The 18,611-nt window shown below is 34.9% G+C and overlaps 1 protein-coding gene across 1 annotated transcript; it reads right to left on the bottom strand.

Moving 5' to 3' along the window:
- LOC104766999 (transportin-1-like) lies at positions 2,562 to 7,592 on the bottom strand. Its single transcript, XM_010491003.2, has 23 exons — positions 7,480 to 7,592; positions 7,188 to 7,273; positions 7,019 to 7,088; positions 6,871 to 6,918; positions 6,761 to 6,790; positions 6,415 to 6,534; positions 6,234 to 6,347; positions 6,042 to 6,140; positions 5,838 to 5,963; positions 5,617 to 5,691; positions 5,429 to 5,500; positions 5,159 to 5,269; positions 4,845 to 4,928; positions 4,547 to 4,654; positions 4,283 to 4,384; positions 4,070 to 4,132; positions 3,918 to 3,992; positions 3,756 to 3,827; positions 3,512 to 3,672; positions 3,393 to 3,447; positions 3,245 to 3,313; positions 3,078 to 3,137; positions 2,562 to 2,965 (listed from the first exon to the last, which is right to left on the bottom strand). Exons 2-23 carry the CDS (start codon positions 7,253 to 7,255, stop codon positions 2,879 to 2,881), a joined length of 1,869 nt encoding a protein of 622 aa, XP_010489305.1. The 5' UTR covers positions 7,256 to 7,273; positions 7,480 to 7,592; the 3' UTR covers positions 2,562 to 2,878.

Genomic DNA, 18,611 nt, shown 5'->3' with positions numbered 1-18,611 from the left:
CCTACAAAGTGGTTCATGAGCATTTCCACTGGCCGAGCTTAATGAGAGATGTGGAAAGAATATGTGGGAGGTGTGTCACTTGTAAGCAAGCTAAGTTTAAACTTCAACTCCACGGTTTGTATACTCCTTTACCCATTCCTACAGAACCTTGGACTGATCTATCAATGGATTTTGTGTTAGTATTACCTAGAACCAAGAAAGGTAGAGATTCTGTCTTTGTGGTTGTTGATAGATTTTGTAAGATGGCACACTTCATCCCATGTCACAAAACTGATGATGCTACAAACGTTGCTGAATTGTTCTTTAGAGAAATTGTGCGATTGCATGGCATGCCTAGAACTATTGTTTCTGATAGAGATACTAAGTTCTTAAGCTATTTCTGGAAAACTTTGTGGTCTAAGTTAGGAACTAATCTGTTGTTTTCAACTAAATGTCATCCTCAAACTGACGGACAAACCGATGTAGTGAATAGAACTTTGTCTACTCTTTTGCGTGCTATCATTAAAATAAACATCAAATCTTGGGAAGAATGTTTGCCTCATGTTGAGTTTGCATATGATCATTCAGTTCATTCTGCTACTAAGTATTCTCCTTTCCAAATTGTCTATGGTTTCAATCCTCTAACGCCTTTGGATCTAATCTCTTTGCCTTTGAGTGAAAGAGTTAGTATGGATGGGAAAACAAAAGCTGAACTTGTTAAGCAGATTCATGAGAAATCCCGACTCAATATTGAAGCAAAGACAAAGCAATATGAGAAGCATGCAAACAAAGGATGACGTCAGCTGGTGTTTAAAGTGGGAGATCTAGTGTGGATACACTTGAGAAAAGAACGTTTCCCAGCTGAAAGGGAGTCTAAGTTAATGCCACGGGTCGATGGTCCATTCAAAGTCTTGACAAAAATCAGTGACAATGCTTACAAACTCGACTTGCAAGGTAAGTACAAAGTGAGTTCGATTTTTAATGTTGCTGATTTGGCTCCATTTGTGGCAGATGATCCAGATTTGAGGTCAAATCCTTTTCAAGAGTAGGGGGATGATGTGATCATGGATGGAGCTAAGGAGGAGGAGATTGTAGCTGAGCTTGAACCTGAGGAATTTGTAGTTGAGCTTGAACCTGAGGAGCTTGTAGCGGAGGAACCATTGCTTGTACCTGAAGGACCAATGACTAGAGCAAAAGCTAAGAAGCTAAGAAATGCACTAAATGGGCTTATTCAAGAGCTTATGGCCAAAGAGAGCATGGGAAAAAATATTGGAGATGATATCTATCAAGTCCAGCCCACTTTGAGCCTAATTCAAGTCTAAAAAAGCCCAAAATAATCACTTTATTTTGTGGTCAAAGAGGGATGACGAAAATGGAGTTCAACTCACCTTGGGAATGATACCTTGGGAAGAGAAACATGCACCAAGAGTTGAATCTTTATTATCTTTTAGTTTCAAGAATAATCAATACTTGGCTTTGTTACCAAGTTTCTTATCACTATATAAACTCATGTAATCTCATTTGAGAATAATCAATCAATTTCCTTTTCATTTTATGAGTCTATATCTTTGTTCTTTGTCTAGAACATTTCTTTGTTTCTTGGTGTGTAACATCCAAGTAACAGCCTCCTCTTGCTGGACTAGTGTGTCATATCTAGCAGCGATTGGAGTTGGGAATATCAGCAGCCTTCCGCAACTGCTGTGCGACCCCTCAATCCATCAAATCTCCCTTGTTGCACCTTGCACCTTGGCGAGTTTCTATCCTTTCTAATCCGGCTGAGTGATCCTTGAATTTGGGCGTATCAAGAAAGGTCGATTTCAACTTCTGTTTCAGCTTTTCCCAGGAGTTGATTGGAGGTTTGCCGCTGCGTGACCTCATTGTCTTCAGTTGTTGTCACCAGGACGCTGCGTGGCTACGAAATCGCGTGGCAACAAGTGGAACACGACGATCATCGGGAACGTTCTTGAAATTTAGAATTTCTTCGACTGTCATGATCCAATCTAGAAGGGAATCTCCTCGGATGCCTCCATGAAATTCTAGGAACTCGATCTTGAATCATGTTTCCCAACGCAAGTCATTGTATCTAGGACGAGGATTGTCAGCATCAAGGCCACATGTGTCGCGGATCTCCTGAAGTTGGAGGTTCTAACCGTCAGCCACGTTAGCAAGTTGTTGATGGCGTTCGCCAAGAGTGTAGTCGAGACCTTTGATAGCATCAACAAGCATCGCGCCTAACTCCTGCAGAGAGGCGTGGAACGCACGCTGTGTGTTGAGGTGCATCGCGTTCATGTTTTTTTGTAAAGAGACGAGATCTGTTGGATCAGTAAGGATTAGAGGTTTGTCATCAGTGGCAGGGGGTAGGGGTTTGGTTGGTGGAGCCATCGAGAAACACGCAGGACCGGTGTGAATCTGATAGCAAATGATGCAGAGCGAAAGAGGTGAAGCGGAGGGGATAGTGTGAGCAACGGCGAGGCTCTGTTTTCCTAGGGGAAGAACAGAGAGAAGACGGTGCGAACAGGGTATCAACGGACGCGGAACAGGGCGAGAGTCCTCCTCTCAGGTCTTACGCAAAGCAAGATCTTATGGGCAATTTAAATTGCCTCTTTTTTTAGTTTTTTCTTATTCAATTCAAAGGTGGGGTACATAGGTGATCACAAGCTCTATTTATAGAGAAGTGTAAAGACTCACGAAACTTGATCCTAAAGAAAATAGATAAAGCCAAATAAAAACTCAAGTCTATCCAAATCTAAACGAAATCGCAAAACAAAAACTAAACACCGACTCTTTCTTGATGGAAAAGCAAACACCGGATAAAGCCCATCAAGACCATGTTGTCCGCTACATCAATTAGCAGAGCAGATCTCTCGGAGTTGAGACTAATCAGTGTACACGATCAATCTCACATCCGATACCACCTCGCAAGCCTTTCTTTAACAAGAGGATCCAAACCAGATACACAATCAGCCCATGAGTTTCTTCCTAGCATCTGAACCGAAAAGATTAAATAAAAAACATCAACAATTTGACATCAGATTACTTCTAATGTACACTAACAAACATTTGGGCTTCTTTGGTTAAAGTATGAACTTAAAACTTACGCTTTTGTAGCCGTTCAGCACTCGAATGAATTCGGTTTGGAGGTCCTCGTTTCTTATTTCCTACGAATAAAATAAAGTTAAATCGTCACAACCAATTGTTCAAAAGCTTAGTGAAAAGATGGAATAGTGCTAGGAGAGTTGTCACAATTAATTCTGTTTTCACTTACTTCCCAGCTTGCAAAGGCTAAGCATATGTAAGCAACTGAGCTGCTGCCAACTGATGGATTCGCTTTAACCTAAATTATGGAGAACACTTGTAAAATATCAAACTTGAATCAATGTTATAACAAAGCAAAAATCAGAGAGAAGAATTACCATTTCACATAACCCACTAAATGCAGCTTCTTTCGTAATGTCATCATCAGCTAACCTGAAAAGAAAGTGTAGTTAGAAACAATTTTACAAAGCCAAATCCAAGACAAAGGTTCACTAACGTTGCCAATGTCTTGCACCAAGCCTTCATAGAGTACTCCATGTGTGGTGGAACGAGGTCTGGACGAATCCATGCTAGTATTCCAAGGGTAATTGCACTGTTCACAGTTAGGTCAATCGTATTGCATTCAAGTAGTGTAGTTGCGCTCCTCACAACTAATGCCTATTTTTTTATTAACAACAACAAAAAAGGCATACTTAGACATGGCCTGTAAAATCTTGAATTGATAAGGCTGCTAGACTCACTTCTCCATGTTGAAGAATCAAGCCTAAGGAAGAGACGACATTGGTCACGATTCGTGAGACTTCTTGACCGAACTGAAAATGTTGAGTTCTTCTCATTTATGAGTTTGCTCTTAACCAGAAACTTCAAACATAAATCGTAAATATATATCAAACTGGTATTACCTCGAACGCTAATTCTCCAATTGCTTTACAAGCATTGTTCGCAGAACCAAGATTTTCTCCAGTAAAATTTCCACTCTTTACAAAGCAAAAATACAGTCAAATACAATAAACAAAGAGAAAATGTATCATAGCAATGTAATTTGGATACCAACCAGTTGTTGGCTTGCGATGACGAGGAACTCAGGCACGCGGGGTTGTAGATAAAGCGGAAATACCTGTTAGTCATATCCAAAAACCAATGATTACTTTAACACATCTAGCATAAATGATGACATAATCTCACATAACTAGTAACTGTCACTCTCCCTGACATTAATTTGAACATGTTAAAGGAAATTAGCTTGACGAATAAAAGTACACCTTACCATTACAAGATCATACATAAGGGCAAAAGCAGTTTCTCTGACATCAGGAGTTTCATCCATGCAACACTTGAGAAGCAAGTCCAGTAGATTACTTTGTGAAACCTACGTAAGAGCGATGATGTGAGTATACATACATCCGGTTTTGACAATAAAATGGGTCATATTATAAAATACAACTTTGATATTAGCGAAACTAATTGAGTAAATTCACTGGGTGATCATGAGTACAAAACCGTGTGAACAAGACATCAAGAACGGGAGTACCATAGATTTTATCCCACTGCCAGGTCCTTGAGCAAGTCCAGAAACAAGTTCAAGAGAACTAACAATGATCCTTTTGTCGTATTCAGCCCCAGCAAAAGCATGGTTAACCTAAAACCAACACAAGTAAGCTATAATTAAACAACAAACAAAAGCATGCAATAGTTATGTATAAGCCCTAATAAAATGTAGAATTGTTTCTAAACTCAAGCATGTGAAAAAAAAAAATTAAAACAAAAAAAATGGAAAATGATCGCTCCAAGTCTCTATTGAAATGATTTCATAGAATTATGAATTGAACCTTAGCTAGTTGTTGTTGTTGGATGATATCCAGGCTTATCTGGAAAACAGACAGAGCAAATGGAGCGAATCCTACTTCTAAAGCCTGAAACATGGAAACACAACTTTGTCATAAATAGATTGTTCATAGTGTTAGTAGCAATATTAGGCTCTCAAATTAACCATTTATCAAATGCAAGAAGTTTTCAACCCCATATTTAATTTGAGTTCTTAAAACTAACAAAATGTTCACTTACTAGGATAATTTAGGATAATCTAGAAATTAAAGACCGTACATATATATCCTTATGTAGTTTGACAAGTAGTACCATATACCTCACAAAGGGATGTGAAGCATTTTAGCAAATGAATTACATCTTTATCTGAACTTGAAGTTTGTTGCAACTTTGAAACCAGTGGGGGCATCAAAATCTCAAGATAATTAGGCTGCATAAGGGGTTAGTTTTAAGTAGGTTAAAACATGTGAAACTATCACTATTAAAAAGAATATATATATATATATATATATACATATATATATATATATATATATATATTACTCGCCATATAGCTAAATTTACAAGACCATATTAACCGTACACATACCTCATTCAGATCGATTCCAACTGAATCTGCCAGTGCTCTAATACCATCATAAACAAACTTTAAGTTCTGCCTCTGGATGTATGAAGGCAATATGTTAGGTAGTCAACAAAAAAATATTGTTTGAAGTCTATAATAGCTGCATAAGATTTAGTATGGCAATGTATTTAACTTTAAGAAAATTTAACGACCTGATACATTTCAAGAGCGCGCATTAGATGGCGTAGTATGATACTCAGGTGTGGCACTAAGTTTTCTCCAGCATCCTACAAGTTGACAAATAAATTATTTTTTCTCAACAAAGATCAATTTATTAAATGATTTGATACTATTAGTTAAGCTAACGCTAAGCCCTATAGAAGTTCTCTACACTTGACATAATAATATAGAAAATTGCAAAACGAATAGTTACCTCTTCAATAGTTATCAAAGCTAGACATGCCGCCTTCTGGACCCGGTTGCTTGTATCCAAAAGTTTGGGAAGAAGACCCTTAAGAGCTTTCTCAAATAGCTCAGAATTCTTCAGATCATCATCTTCCTGTAAAATAATAGTATCAAATCATTTAAAAAGATTGTTTGAATAAGTAGAAGCCAAAAATATCTTGTTCGATCATACCTTAAAAACATATGTGCCAAATTGAGAAAGTGTCCAGCACGATATGCTTCGTATGAGAGGATACTTATCATCTAAAAGAGGAAGAAGGATTGCTACAATCTGCATAGGCAAGGCACTCGAATATTAGTAAACTTTTTATTAACGGATACATATTATATATAGGAGATAACAAATGATCATTTATGAACTTGCCTCACACAAATGAGTGTAAAAAAATTTACAGCATCCTTCAGCAATAGCTCCAAGAGCAAAAACAGCAGCTTCCCTTTCTTTCCAAGTCTCATCATCAGATTTTGATATTTTTACCTAGAATAACATGTTGTTAGCTATTCTTTTTCAGTTCGATATACCAACAAAAATTAATAATATTTACCTCAATAAGGGGCATGAGTGTTTGAAGAATATCATCTCCATATAAATCAGAGAGAACGCCAATAAATTTTACACTGCGTGCTCTTAAATTTCCCACATTAAACAAGTCACCACTATGTGCCTAGAGACAATCATAAAAAATGATTAATATAACTAATATATTTGCATTGTATATATAACCCATTCTATTAAACACAACACAACTTGTGTGCTTATATCAGATCACATAAAATAAATAGATAATGTATGAAAACGAGGCTTCAAATCATATAAAATAGTAAAATGAACAAGAATTGAATAAAATCGTTTTAAAGAATAATCAAGGTCACAATAACACATAACTGCACCTGATCTATATCTGGTTGAGATTCATCCTCCTACAAAAGAAAATTGCTTTCAAACATTTCATATAATTTGAAAAATGTGACAAACCATATATGATCAACGGGAAAGAAACCTTTTCATCCAAAAGTGATTCATCGTAAGCCATGTCTGAAAGCAACACCTGATAAAGAATTTTATGGAAGTGTTAAACTACAGCCACTAAGAAAATGTTTAGTTCTGCAACAATATATACAAGATAGAAAGGATAAATATCATTATACTGGAATTAAGCCTGGCAATAACTCCTTTAAGTCTTTTGGTTTCAGCTGATGAGCGTCATAGTATGGAGGCCTAGCAAACAATGATATAGTTAGAGAACAAATAAAGACAGGGATGTAAAAATCAGTTTAAAAAAGGATAAAAACAGAACATAAGAGAAAAAGATTTTACCAAAATTTAGATGCTGTAAGAGATACTTTTTCATTGAGCTCTTTCATTACATGTGCCTTCTCTGCCATGAAATTCAAGAGATGCTGCTGAAATAGAAAAAATAAAGCCATCTAAAAAATTTATGTCTATTAAATTTAAATTTACCAATCTTTTAGCATTAATAAATTTAAAAATATATGAATTTAAGACCAAAATAACATAAAATATTTGGTTAAACAATATTTACATCACAAATTCATATGAAATTTTGCAAATCTAGAAGAAAATAAATCGAAAAGAAAACTAAACTTACCCAATGTTGTACGAAAGGAAACAAACAGAAAACGAGAAAGCGACCCGACTGGGATACAGAGCAACACGACTGGGATCCAGACGGATGAGGCGGTAAGAGAAAGAGAGAGAGAGACGTAGCGGCGAGTAATTTTAAGAGAAAGAAAAAAACTAGGGTTTAGTTTTAAAGCTTTTTATTTTGGAAAAATGGTATGTTTGTTAATAATATAATGTAAAAGGGTAAAATGATAATTTTACAAATATAATAGAGTTTATTAGTTAAGAGTCGGCTCTGGACTAAAGCCCATCAAACGAGGGCTTTAAGCGCCAATATATATTTGGTCAAGCATTTTCATACAAAAATTAAAAATATAATAGAGTTTAGTTAGTAAAGAGTTTGCTTAGTATTACCCATGAAACAAGGATTTTAGGCACCAATATATATTTGCAGCATGTTCATACAAAATTTATTTCATGGAATACTGGTAAAGTCATTTTTTCCTTCTCATCAAAATTTAAGGTTTGATTATGTCCAGAGACTTTTCTAGATACTTATTCTAGGCAAAATCCTTCTATATTGGCTGCCATCAAAAATTATGTCTAGAGGATTTTCTAGATACTTGTTCTAGGCAAAATCCTTCTATGTTGGCTAATCTAGTTTAAAATTCCTCAACTAAATTGTACAATCATAAGTAAAAGGTTCTAATGATATAACTCGCACATATTAGTGAATCTATCTTAAGTTCGTCAATTAAACTATTAATAAAAATATATTACGTAAAGATTCGGGAAAAATGGTCAAAATCTACTCCAACTATTTCTTAAACGCTTTTTCATACCCCAACTTTGACACCCTGAAAATTACAGCCTAAACTCTATTTAATTAATTTCAAATTTCCTACCTAAACTCTATAAATTTTGTAAGTTTCGACATCTGCTCAAACTGTGATTAGTGCAAGCTTAACGGTTGCTGATTCAGCATTGACGTGGAACTTTGACTTGACAAAACAATGTCGTTTTGTCATTTTGGCGTGTGTTGTGCAAAAAAAAAATGTCATTGTTTTACAATTGGAGGATTAAAATTGATTTGGAGGAAGAAATTTAAATTAGAGTTTGTCTTCTTCTTCTTAAGAAAGAGAATGAGTGTCGAGATGACTCTCCTCATCACCTTCATCATCAGAGTTGAGAGGAGTATTATGGTAGTCAAACTCTTCATCCTCATCATCATCAACAAAATGAGCCATATACATTTCTTTCAACTCTCAGTTCCTCCTCATAGGGATCTGCATCTCTTTCATGTTTGATCAAAGGTAAATTAATAACCTAATGTGTACTCAACCACGATCTAGTGGTATCGTTGTAACACTTTAGAAACGAATCCTCAGACACCAAGCAATTGCACTGTGAAATTATGAAGATCAAATATAGCTAAGACAAAGGAAATTTTTCAGTACAAGAAAACATGGAATTACCGACTACAAAAACAGTCACTATATAGTTGCAAACTACTTAGTAACGACTGATTGGCGACTGACATATGTAATCGCTAAAAGAGCATCGCTAAAATAATCAGTCGCTAAATAGTCGACACGGAGCTACTAATTGGCGACTGATAATTTTGGTCGTTCTTCTTCCCTCGCCAAACAGTCGCTAAAGTTGCAACTGAATTGCAACGCTTTAGCGACTGACATGGTTACTCATTTGCGACTGTTTTGGATACTGATTTGTGTATGTTTCAGTGATTGTTTTACGACTGTTTAATTATAATGTTTTTTAAAAAATCCAACTATTTGATTTTGTAATACCAAAACTGATTATGAAAACTATAACTAAAACATAACAAACATGAAATTAAACAAAGACATAAGTTTCAACATACATCCAACATAAGTTCCAGAAAACATCCAAACAGCCATTCCAAGAGTACAAGTACAACCATTACAAAAGTTTTAAAGATCATGAGGGAAGGAGGGATAGTGAAGGAACCTAACTTTGAACATCAGCAGGGTAAGGGTCATTGGTTTGAGACTCGAGGAAGGCGACATAGTTTGGGTTAGTCTTGTGGAAGCTCACCAAGCGTGTGATCTCTGCTTGTTGCTCAGATGCAACCGGTAAAGCCTCAGCTGCAACCCGTAAAGCCTTTGCGTTACGCTCTGCTTGTAGAGCTGCTTGTTTCTCTATTTTGCGGCTAGCTTCTTCAAGCTGTTGTTGCAGGCTTGTGAAAGAAGAAGAGCTTCCAGGGAACTTCCGCTTCCTGTTGATGTAACTCCCTAGCCTTCCAACTCCAAAGTATCTTCCTCTATCGCTTATGAAAGTAGACTGCATAAACAAAACAAAGAGAAAAAGTTAACATAATTACTTAACAATGAAAAACTTAATAGCTTATTAGAAAGAAGCAAATTACCTGAAGAAAGAGCTCATCATCCTCCTCATGAGATAGCTATGATTGACGTGAAGTACCATCAGAAGACTCGTCATTATCCAGAGCAGCCAACTTAGCTTCCCTTTTTTCTTATATGCCTCATGAACTGCTTGCGCTTTCTTATCTACAAAAGTACCATCTTTTTTGGTATGAGTCCTGAGGAAAACTTCAAGAATAGTTGGCGGTCTTCCCAATTCCACTTCCTGAAATGTTAGACAATGAAAAGGTTAGGAACCATCTGATGTAACTTATTAAACAATGAAAAGATTATGAACCATCTGATGTAACTTATTAAACAATGAAAAGGTTATGATGTAACTCACCATCTCTTGTTCGATTTGTAAGTAAGACTTCGGCTTGATACATGCTTGTCAGGGCCAAGACCATTACGGTCAGACATTCGAGCTGCTGAAGTGGTTGCACTCTTTTCCATGGCTTCTTCTGTGTTCCAATAGTCACACATTTCTTTCCAAATAGTTTCCTCAATCCAAGTCGGTTTCGCTTGATCTCGCTGAGCTGCTGCCTTGGAAACCATGTCTTTCATACGGTTTTGACAAATTGTGTAGAACTTTTCTTGAACCACACCGGTTAGTGAGGGATCCCAGGTGTGTGTTTTCTACAAAAGAAGACTAGTGTTAGTGATAAAAAACCAAAAAAAAACTATAAATAGAGAAATCAAATTGAAAGGAATAGAAGTTTACCGCAAATTCAAAGAAGTATTTTTCTCTTTTTTCATTAGAAACACAAACCCAACTGTAATATGGCCCATCAAACTTGTTTGTAAACACTTTTGTAATCTTTCGGGTAAGTTTTGTCTTGTCCTTACCAAACCTTCAAACACAAACAAATCGAAAGTAAAATTCTAATCAAACACAAACAAACCTTCAAACATAAACAAATCGAAAGTACAAAATTCTAATCAAACACAAACACAAGTGTTCCAAACACAAACAAAGCTAAAAATTCTAATCAATCCAATAAAAATTCTAATCAGTCTAATCAACTAAAAATTATAATCTTACCAAGTGGTTCCACGCTCTAATGTGGGAGAGAGGACAGTGGTATACAACTCATGGCCTGGCTGGACAAGCATGTCATGTAAAGAAGCGAGTACATCAACTGGGAGATTTGATTACCTTAAACTGTCATTCTCAGAATCAGCTTCTTCTTCTTCTTCCTCATGTGAGTTTTGCGCTTGAGAATTGTGATGCGATGTAGAGGCTGCTCGAGGTTGGGAAGAGGGTAGACGATGATTTGAGACGTGAGAAGACTGTCCAGATAGAGGAGACTTTCGAGGATGATTCGTGACTGAAGGTTGAGGAGACTCTCGAATTTGACTCGAGAATTCTGGCGGATTCATCGCATAGGCGAGAGGTTGAGGAAAAGGATGCCTGATTGTAGCTTCGCTGGAAGGGATACTCCAGGAAAGCTCCTCGAGTTCTGGAACAGTTTTGTCGGAAGTGGATAGTCTCTGTAAGTAGGTGTAGGTCTCGCTGGAAACTAGAGGATTGGGACAGAAATTCCCTGAGAATCAGTGTCTGGGTCTCGCTGGTTCGCCGGCGTGAAGGCATACTGGCTAGAACGATTAGCGGGTCTTCGATTCTCCGTTTCTGAGGTTCCAGAAATTTGATTTGAGTTGTTTCTTCTTCCTCCTCCTCTTTTCTTTACTCCAGCCATCAAAATCGAGAGATACAAGGAGGTTTCTCGATTGAGAGGAATTTAGATCTAGGGTTTTGAGGTTTCGTCTGAAACAATTCACCATTTGGTCTCAAATAAGAAGCAACATTAAGAAAAGAAATGAGGGATTAGGGTTTGATCGGGGAAGAAAACAAATAAGAATTGGGCTTTCGTCGTTTTGTTACAGCCTAAATTTTGTTAAGACCCAAATTAAATAAAGCAGTCGCGAAATAGTAGCTCTTAGTCGCAATTTTTAGCGGCTGTCAAATTGGTCTCCAAATTAGTCGCAAATTGGCGACTATACTGTGACATTATGCATCAGTCTCGAATTAGCGTCTATTAGGCGACTGTTCTATTTTAGTAGCCACTCAGTATAATAATAATCGCAATTCACTCGCTAAATTTAGCGACTGTGTTTTAAGTTGCAACTTGCAGTCGGCAATTCCATGTTTTCTTGTAGTGTTTGTGAATCAACTAATCAAAAACAGAAAGTAAACAAGTTATTTTAAATCAAAAAGGAAACAGTGGGTGCAGGAAATCAATAGGGAATACAACCACGAACTTAGGTGATTAGATAGGGACACATTTGACATCGTTCTAGAACTCAAATCTTGGTTGTAAAGCTAACCTACTCTCGCAGGGATGGCTATCTAAGCAATGAGTTTATTAAACCCTAAACTCTCGTTTGAATCTAGCAAAACAAGCAAGCATTAACAAGTCCAGGTTTGATTAGTTCAAAAAGTGTCTTAACTTCTACTATCATCGGCTAAGGATCACCTTGCTCACCTATGATCTTTTCAAGCAACTCAATAACACTTTCGGTGTCTAGATGAACTAAATCTAAGATCAGAAACTAGGTAGCTAGTCTAGTTTAAGCATTAAGAACAACAATAGAAGAAGAACAAATTAGATCAACCCCAAATCTGGAACACCTACGCTAGAGAATCATAAACCCCTTTGAAACCCGAAACCCAATTTAGAAACTACTCAGACATAGAGAAACAAAAACATCAAATCAAAGATGAAAAAAGCATAATTGAATTGCAATAGAAAAGTAAAGAGGGGTTAAAAAGGATTAGAGATCTTCTCCCCAAAACTTACAAGTGCTCAAAGGTGGCGTAAAATAAAAGTTGTCCCTCTAGAGGTTGAGCCTTTAGCTTAAATACTAAAATAGANCAATTCACCATTTGGTCTCAAATAAGAAGCAACATTAAGAAAAGAAATGAGGGATTAGGGTTTGATCGGGGAAGAAAACAAATAAGAATTGGGCTTTCGTCGTTTTGTTACAGCCTAAATTTTGTTAAGACCCAAATTAAATAAAGCAGTCGCGAAATAGTAGCTCTTAGTCGCAATTTTTAGCGGCTGTCAAATTGGTCTCCAAATTAGTCGCAAATTGGCGACTATACTGTGACATTATGCATCAGTCTCGAATTAGCGTCTATTAGGCGACTGTTCTATTTTAGTAGCCACTCAGTATAATAATAATCGCAATTCACTCGCTAAATTTAGCGACTGTGTTTTAAGTTGCAACTTGCAGTCGGCAATTCCATGTTTTCTTGTAGTGTTTGTGAATCAACTAATCAAAAACAGAAAGTAAACAAGTTATTTTAAATCAAAAAGGAAACAGTGGGTGCAGGAAATCAATAGGGAATACAACCACGAACTTAGGTGATTAGATAGGGACACATTTGACATCGTTCTAGAACTCAAATCTTGGTTGTAAAGCTAACCTACTCTCGCAGGGATGGCTATCTAAGCAATGAGTTTATTAAACCCTAAACTCTCGTTTGAATCTAGCAAAACAAGCAAGCATTAACAAGTCCAGGTTTGATTAGTTCAAAAAGTGTCTTAACTTCTACTATCATCGGCTAAGGATCACCTTGCTCACCTATGATCTTTTCAAGCAACTCAATAACACTTTCGGTGTCTAGATGAACTAAATCTAAGATCAGAAACTAGGTAGCTAGTCTAGTTTAAGCATTAAGAACAACAATAGAAGAAGAACAAATTAGATCAACCCCAAATCTGGAACACCTACGCTAGAGAATCATAAACCCCTTTGAAACCCGAAACCCAATTTAGAAACTACTCAGACATAGAGAAACAAAAACATCAAATCAAAGATGAAAAAAGCATAATTGAATTGCAATAGAAAAGTAAAGAGGGGTTAAAAAGGATTAGAGATCTTCTCCCCAAAACTTACAAGTGCTCAAAGGTGGCGTAAAATAAAAGTTGTCCCTCTAGAGGTTGAGCCTTTAGCTTAAATACTAAAATAGACCCTAAAAGTCGGTTTAAAACAGAAATTGGAAAAGTTGATTTGGGTATGGGACCCGTCGATCCCAAGTGAGATCGGTCTATCCTAGGTGTTTTTCTGCGTTTACTCCAACTGCTTGCTAGTTTTATCAGTCTTCACCAAATTGGCTCCAGATGCATGTTTTCATCCCCAAAACACACAGTTTCCTTCCAAAGTAACCTAACACCTGTACAAACTCACAAAATACTAAAAATACTCTAAAAGCACGCTTTGACTCAATAAAAGACTCAAAACAAATGTAAAAACTATTGTTAAAACCCTATAAAATACAGACACATCAATGTTCCTTTGTTGCTTCCGTCACAAACACGTTAACAACTTTAACCCATCGAACCCCACGACACATCTTACTGAAATTAGTTGCACTAAATTTCCTTCGCTCTATACAATCTTCAAAAGGGTAACAATACCACAATTTTTTGCCATATAAAGACTCACCAAAATGATTTCCCATCATCGTATAAAATTCTTCAGCCTTACAATCAAACATTGACATCGGACTACCAATATAAGCATCTTCCCCATCATTCGTGGTCCAATACCCACCAAAACAAATAGTGAATGTTACTTCCACATCGTTCACACTACAAAAGACAATAAAAAACAACAATTCAATCCACATAGCGCGAACCCAAAAAAAAAAAGAAATTGGACCCGAAATTGAACCTTCAAAACCAAACTATTACCTCATCTTATCTTCTCAATTATACGAAATTGGACCTTCAACATAGAGCCAACACAAACACTACGTTCTTGATTTCTTCTATTTTGTTTCGAGGCGCCTACACGAACCCTACACTCTTAAAATTCACTCCTTTCACTCTTAAAATCCACAAAACACAAACCCAACACAATCTAAACTAAAACTAAATCGCTCCCTTTGAGTACAACCCACACAGGACTGGGCATTTGGGTAATCCGTTTGGGTTCGGGTATTACCCATTCAGGTTCGTGTAAACGGATTTACAAAAATAGAATCCATTGGGTGTTTTTAGATGTATGGGTTCGGTTCGGTTTGGGTACTATCGGGTTCAGGTCGGTTCGGGTTACAAATTTTAGAACCTGATTAGTACCCGAACTACCGAGTACCCGAAAAAAATCTTTTAAATTATTTAAATTTAAATAAATTTAGCTAAATTTTGACTTATATGACAAAGTATTTTTGATATTATAATTATTTTTGATATTTAGGTATAAAACTAAATGAATCATAATTTTAGATAATTACATTATATTAATGCTAAATATTATAAATATGTTTATATGTTCGGGTTTGATGGGTACCTAAATGGGTATCGGGCATTACCCGACCCTAACCCGAACCTACGGGTATTGGAAAATAGAACCCAATAAGATTTTATAGGCAAACCCGTACCCAACCCGAACCCGGTTTTCGGGTCGGGTTCCGGGTTGGGTATTCGAGTATGGTTTTTATGCCCAGGCCTAAACCCATAGATCTATGTTTCTCGAGACGCACTCTCTTTCTTGCGAACAAGAAGAAGACAAACCCTAATTTCAATTTCTTCCCCCAAATCGATTTTAATCCCCAATTGTAAAACGACGACTGATTGCTCTAGTAGTTACCTGATGCACTTAACCGTAAGACAATATATACAGAGTCAAATCCACAAAGACCAATTGTACACTAATCATTTGCGAGAGTCGTAAATAGCTAAAGCAAATGAAAGATATTTAGTTTGGTTTCAGAAATTGTAAATAAAAATGCAAGAAATAAAACGATTAAACTTATGGGATTAAAACATTGGACCATAGGGTATTTCAGAGATCAATGACTAATGAGAAAATAAAATATAGAATTCAATAATTAAGAACCGTTCTAGAACATGAACAGTATAATAGACTAACCCTCTTTAGAAACTAAATTTGACTATTAGTTTGCTAAACTTTCATTTGCAACCTCCCAGCCAAATTTGCATTACAATTAAGTTCATTAAGTTCACAATGCGTCCTAACATCAACTTTTGCAGGCTAGAAATACATTGCTCAATTCACACTCATTCAGACTTTCTATCGAACATTTTTGATGCATAGAAAAACCTAGAGTCTAAAACAAGGTGATCAGTCCTATTTTAGCATTAAGATTATGTGAATAAAAGAACTTAAGGATTAAGAACTCCAACAACAATTAAAACATCAATTCATTGAATCTCCTAATTGGAACCCTAAACCACAATTGGAGAACTACTCACACATAGCAAAATTAAATGAAATCATAGAAGAAGAAAACATGATGAAATAGCATAAATAATAAGAAAGGATTTAGAAATCTTCTCCAAATTTTCAAACAGAATGAATCTCTAGAATCCCAAAAGAGTGGTTTAAAAAAACAACTCAAGTTGCGGAAAAAAAACGTAGAATAAAACTTTGGGTTTTTCTCCCAACAAATAAAAAGTATTTATATAGTTCTCAAAATAATGTAAAATGGTAACAGCCTAGTTAGGACATTTTCTCAGTCAGACGGATTTCTCAGGTTGGCAGGTTTTAACATGAAATTTGTCGGTTTAGACTTTGTTGCTTAGCCACGCGGGTTTCCACGTGAAACTTACCGGTTTAGACTTTGTTGTTTAGCCAGATGGGTTTCTTAGACTGGTGTGTTTCCATGTGAACCAACACCCATCTCATATGTTTGTTTGTACCTAGAATGGCTTATTTTCCTCTATTTTCTTCCAAAGTGTTCTAAAACTTATAAAGACTCGATAAAGAACCAGAAGACTCCAAAAACACGCTTTGACTCAATAAAAGATAGAAAATAAGATAGAAAACAAAGACTCAAAAGCGATAAAAATACCATATATCAAAGATGTTTTGTTTCTTTGCACAACACATGCCAAAAAGATAAAACGAAGTTGTTTTGTCAAGCCGAAGTGCCACGTCAATGCTGACTCAGGAACCATTAAGCTTGCACTTAACAACGTTTGAACGGATGTTGAAATTGCAGAAATCATACAGTTTAGGCAGGAAATTAAAATAAAATATAATTTAGGCTGTAATTTGCAGGTGTCAAAGTTGTGATATGAAAAAGAGTTTGAAAAATATTTAGAGCAGATTTTGACCGTTTTTCCCTAAAGATCCGATAATTATACACAATATTTTAGTTTCGCAAAACATATATCGTTAACCAACATTATGTGTTTTGGCTTGTTAGAAATTGACATGGTTTTTCTTACATAACGATGCAATGGATGGTAAAAAAACTCTAAAATTACAAAAAAAAAAAAAAAAAAAAAAAAAAAAAAAAAGGAAGAAGGTATACATCAAATTAGTGAAACGTGCATTCAAATAATTAAGTATTTAAATTTTTCAATCAATAAGGGGTATAAGTAATAAACATGTGTTCTATAAACTTAAAAATAAGAAACTACGTGGACATTTCTACACNATTAAAAATCCTGAAATTATGTAATATAAACCTTTATTCTTTCTTGTGCTTCTCTTTTATATCCTACTAGATCAGGAATCCATGCAGTTTATATTATTCAAACTTTATTCTTTCATTGTACTTCTCTTTTATCTCCTACTAGATCATGATCCATGCAGTTTATATAATACAAAATTTGTAAACTTTTATGAAATTTTGATATGTTGTATTAATTTATAAATTGTGATAATAGTAATTCTAGTTATTATGTTTCATATGCTATAATTTTAATAATGTTTTCCTACTGCACGGCTTCAATGTCAATATAAAACATAATTTTTGTAAATTATTTTTTAAAGCGAAATGTTATATTAGAATAATTATATATATATGTGTAATATTTCATATTTTTATTAGATGTAAATTGTAAATTGTTTTTTTAGATGATGTTATTATAGTGAAAAGCACATATATATCTTATTGTTGTTAAGTATTTGTTTTTATTAAATATTTCATAATAGAGTGCCGGAAAGATTTTGGTTTTCTATTTAAGTTTGTTTAAGTATTATTTTAATGATAATTATAAGTAGGTGGTGTATAATATTTTATTATTAAAAATTTAATATAATTATGATTATGTAATATCTTTTGAACACCAAAATATTTTATATAAGATTATTTTATGGATTAAGTTGATTATAAAAAATGTGAATAATACATTGAATTTATGTCAAATGCAATTCCAAATATATGTAGATGAATTAATAAAAAATTTAAAAAATAAAATTTACAAACATTTATTTGTGTCAGAACTTATTTAAATCATTTTGTCATATAATCTTAACATTTACTTTTATCCAACCGTTTTCATAACTCATTATATCATATGACTCATTACATTTAAGTCATTCTTTGTTATAAATATTTTATATATAATTGTTTTATAATATAAAAATATACATTTGAACAAAAAAATGAATATAGTTTTTAAATTTTAATTCGTTACTCAGTCAATAAAATTATTAAATATATTTTCTTATATGCGAGTACGACGAATCACTGATACCAAAAAAAAAGTATATCAAGACTTTGACCTTTTTTGAAACTATTATATATAAATTGGATTTTAGTACATTTTTCAAACATAATAGGTAAACTAACACATTTACTATCCACAATTATAGAAATAGGTGTAGGACCCAATTTTGTTTGTGTACAAATAAAATATCCAAATCCAACAAATCACATTTTGGATATAAAATTAAAATGCAACTTAAAACACTTAATTTTTGATGTTCATATATTTCACCATGTTTTACCTTAGTATATTCACATCTTTTGCATGATTTATTAGCACATTTA

This window comes from Camelina sativa, chromosome 19 (assembly GCF_000633955.1).
Source record: "Camelina sativa cultivar DH55 chromosome 19, Cs, whole genome shotgun sequence".
In the NCBI taxonomy this organism is placed as follows: Eukaryota; Viridiplantae; Streptophyta; class Magnoliopsida; order Brassicales; family Brassicaceae; genus Camelina; species Camelina sativa.
This window is presented reverse-complemented; position numbering and strand designations above follow the sequence as displayed.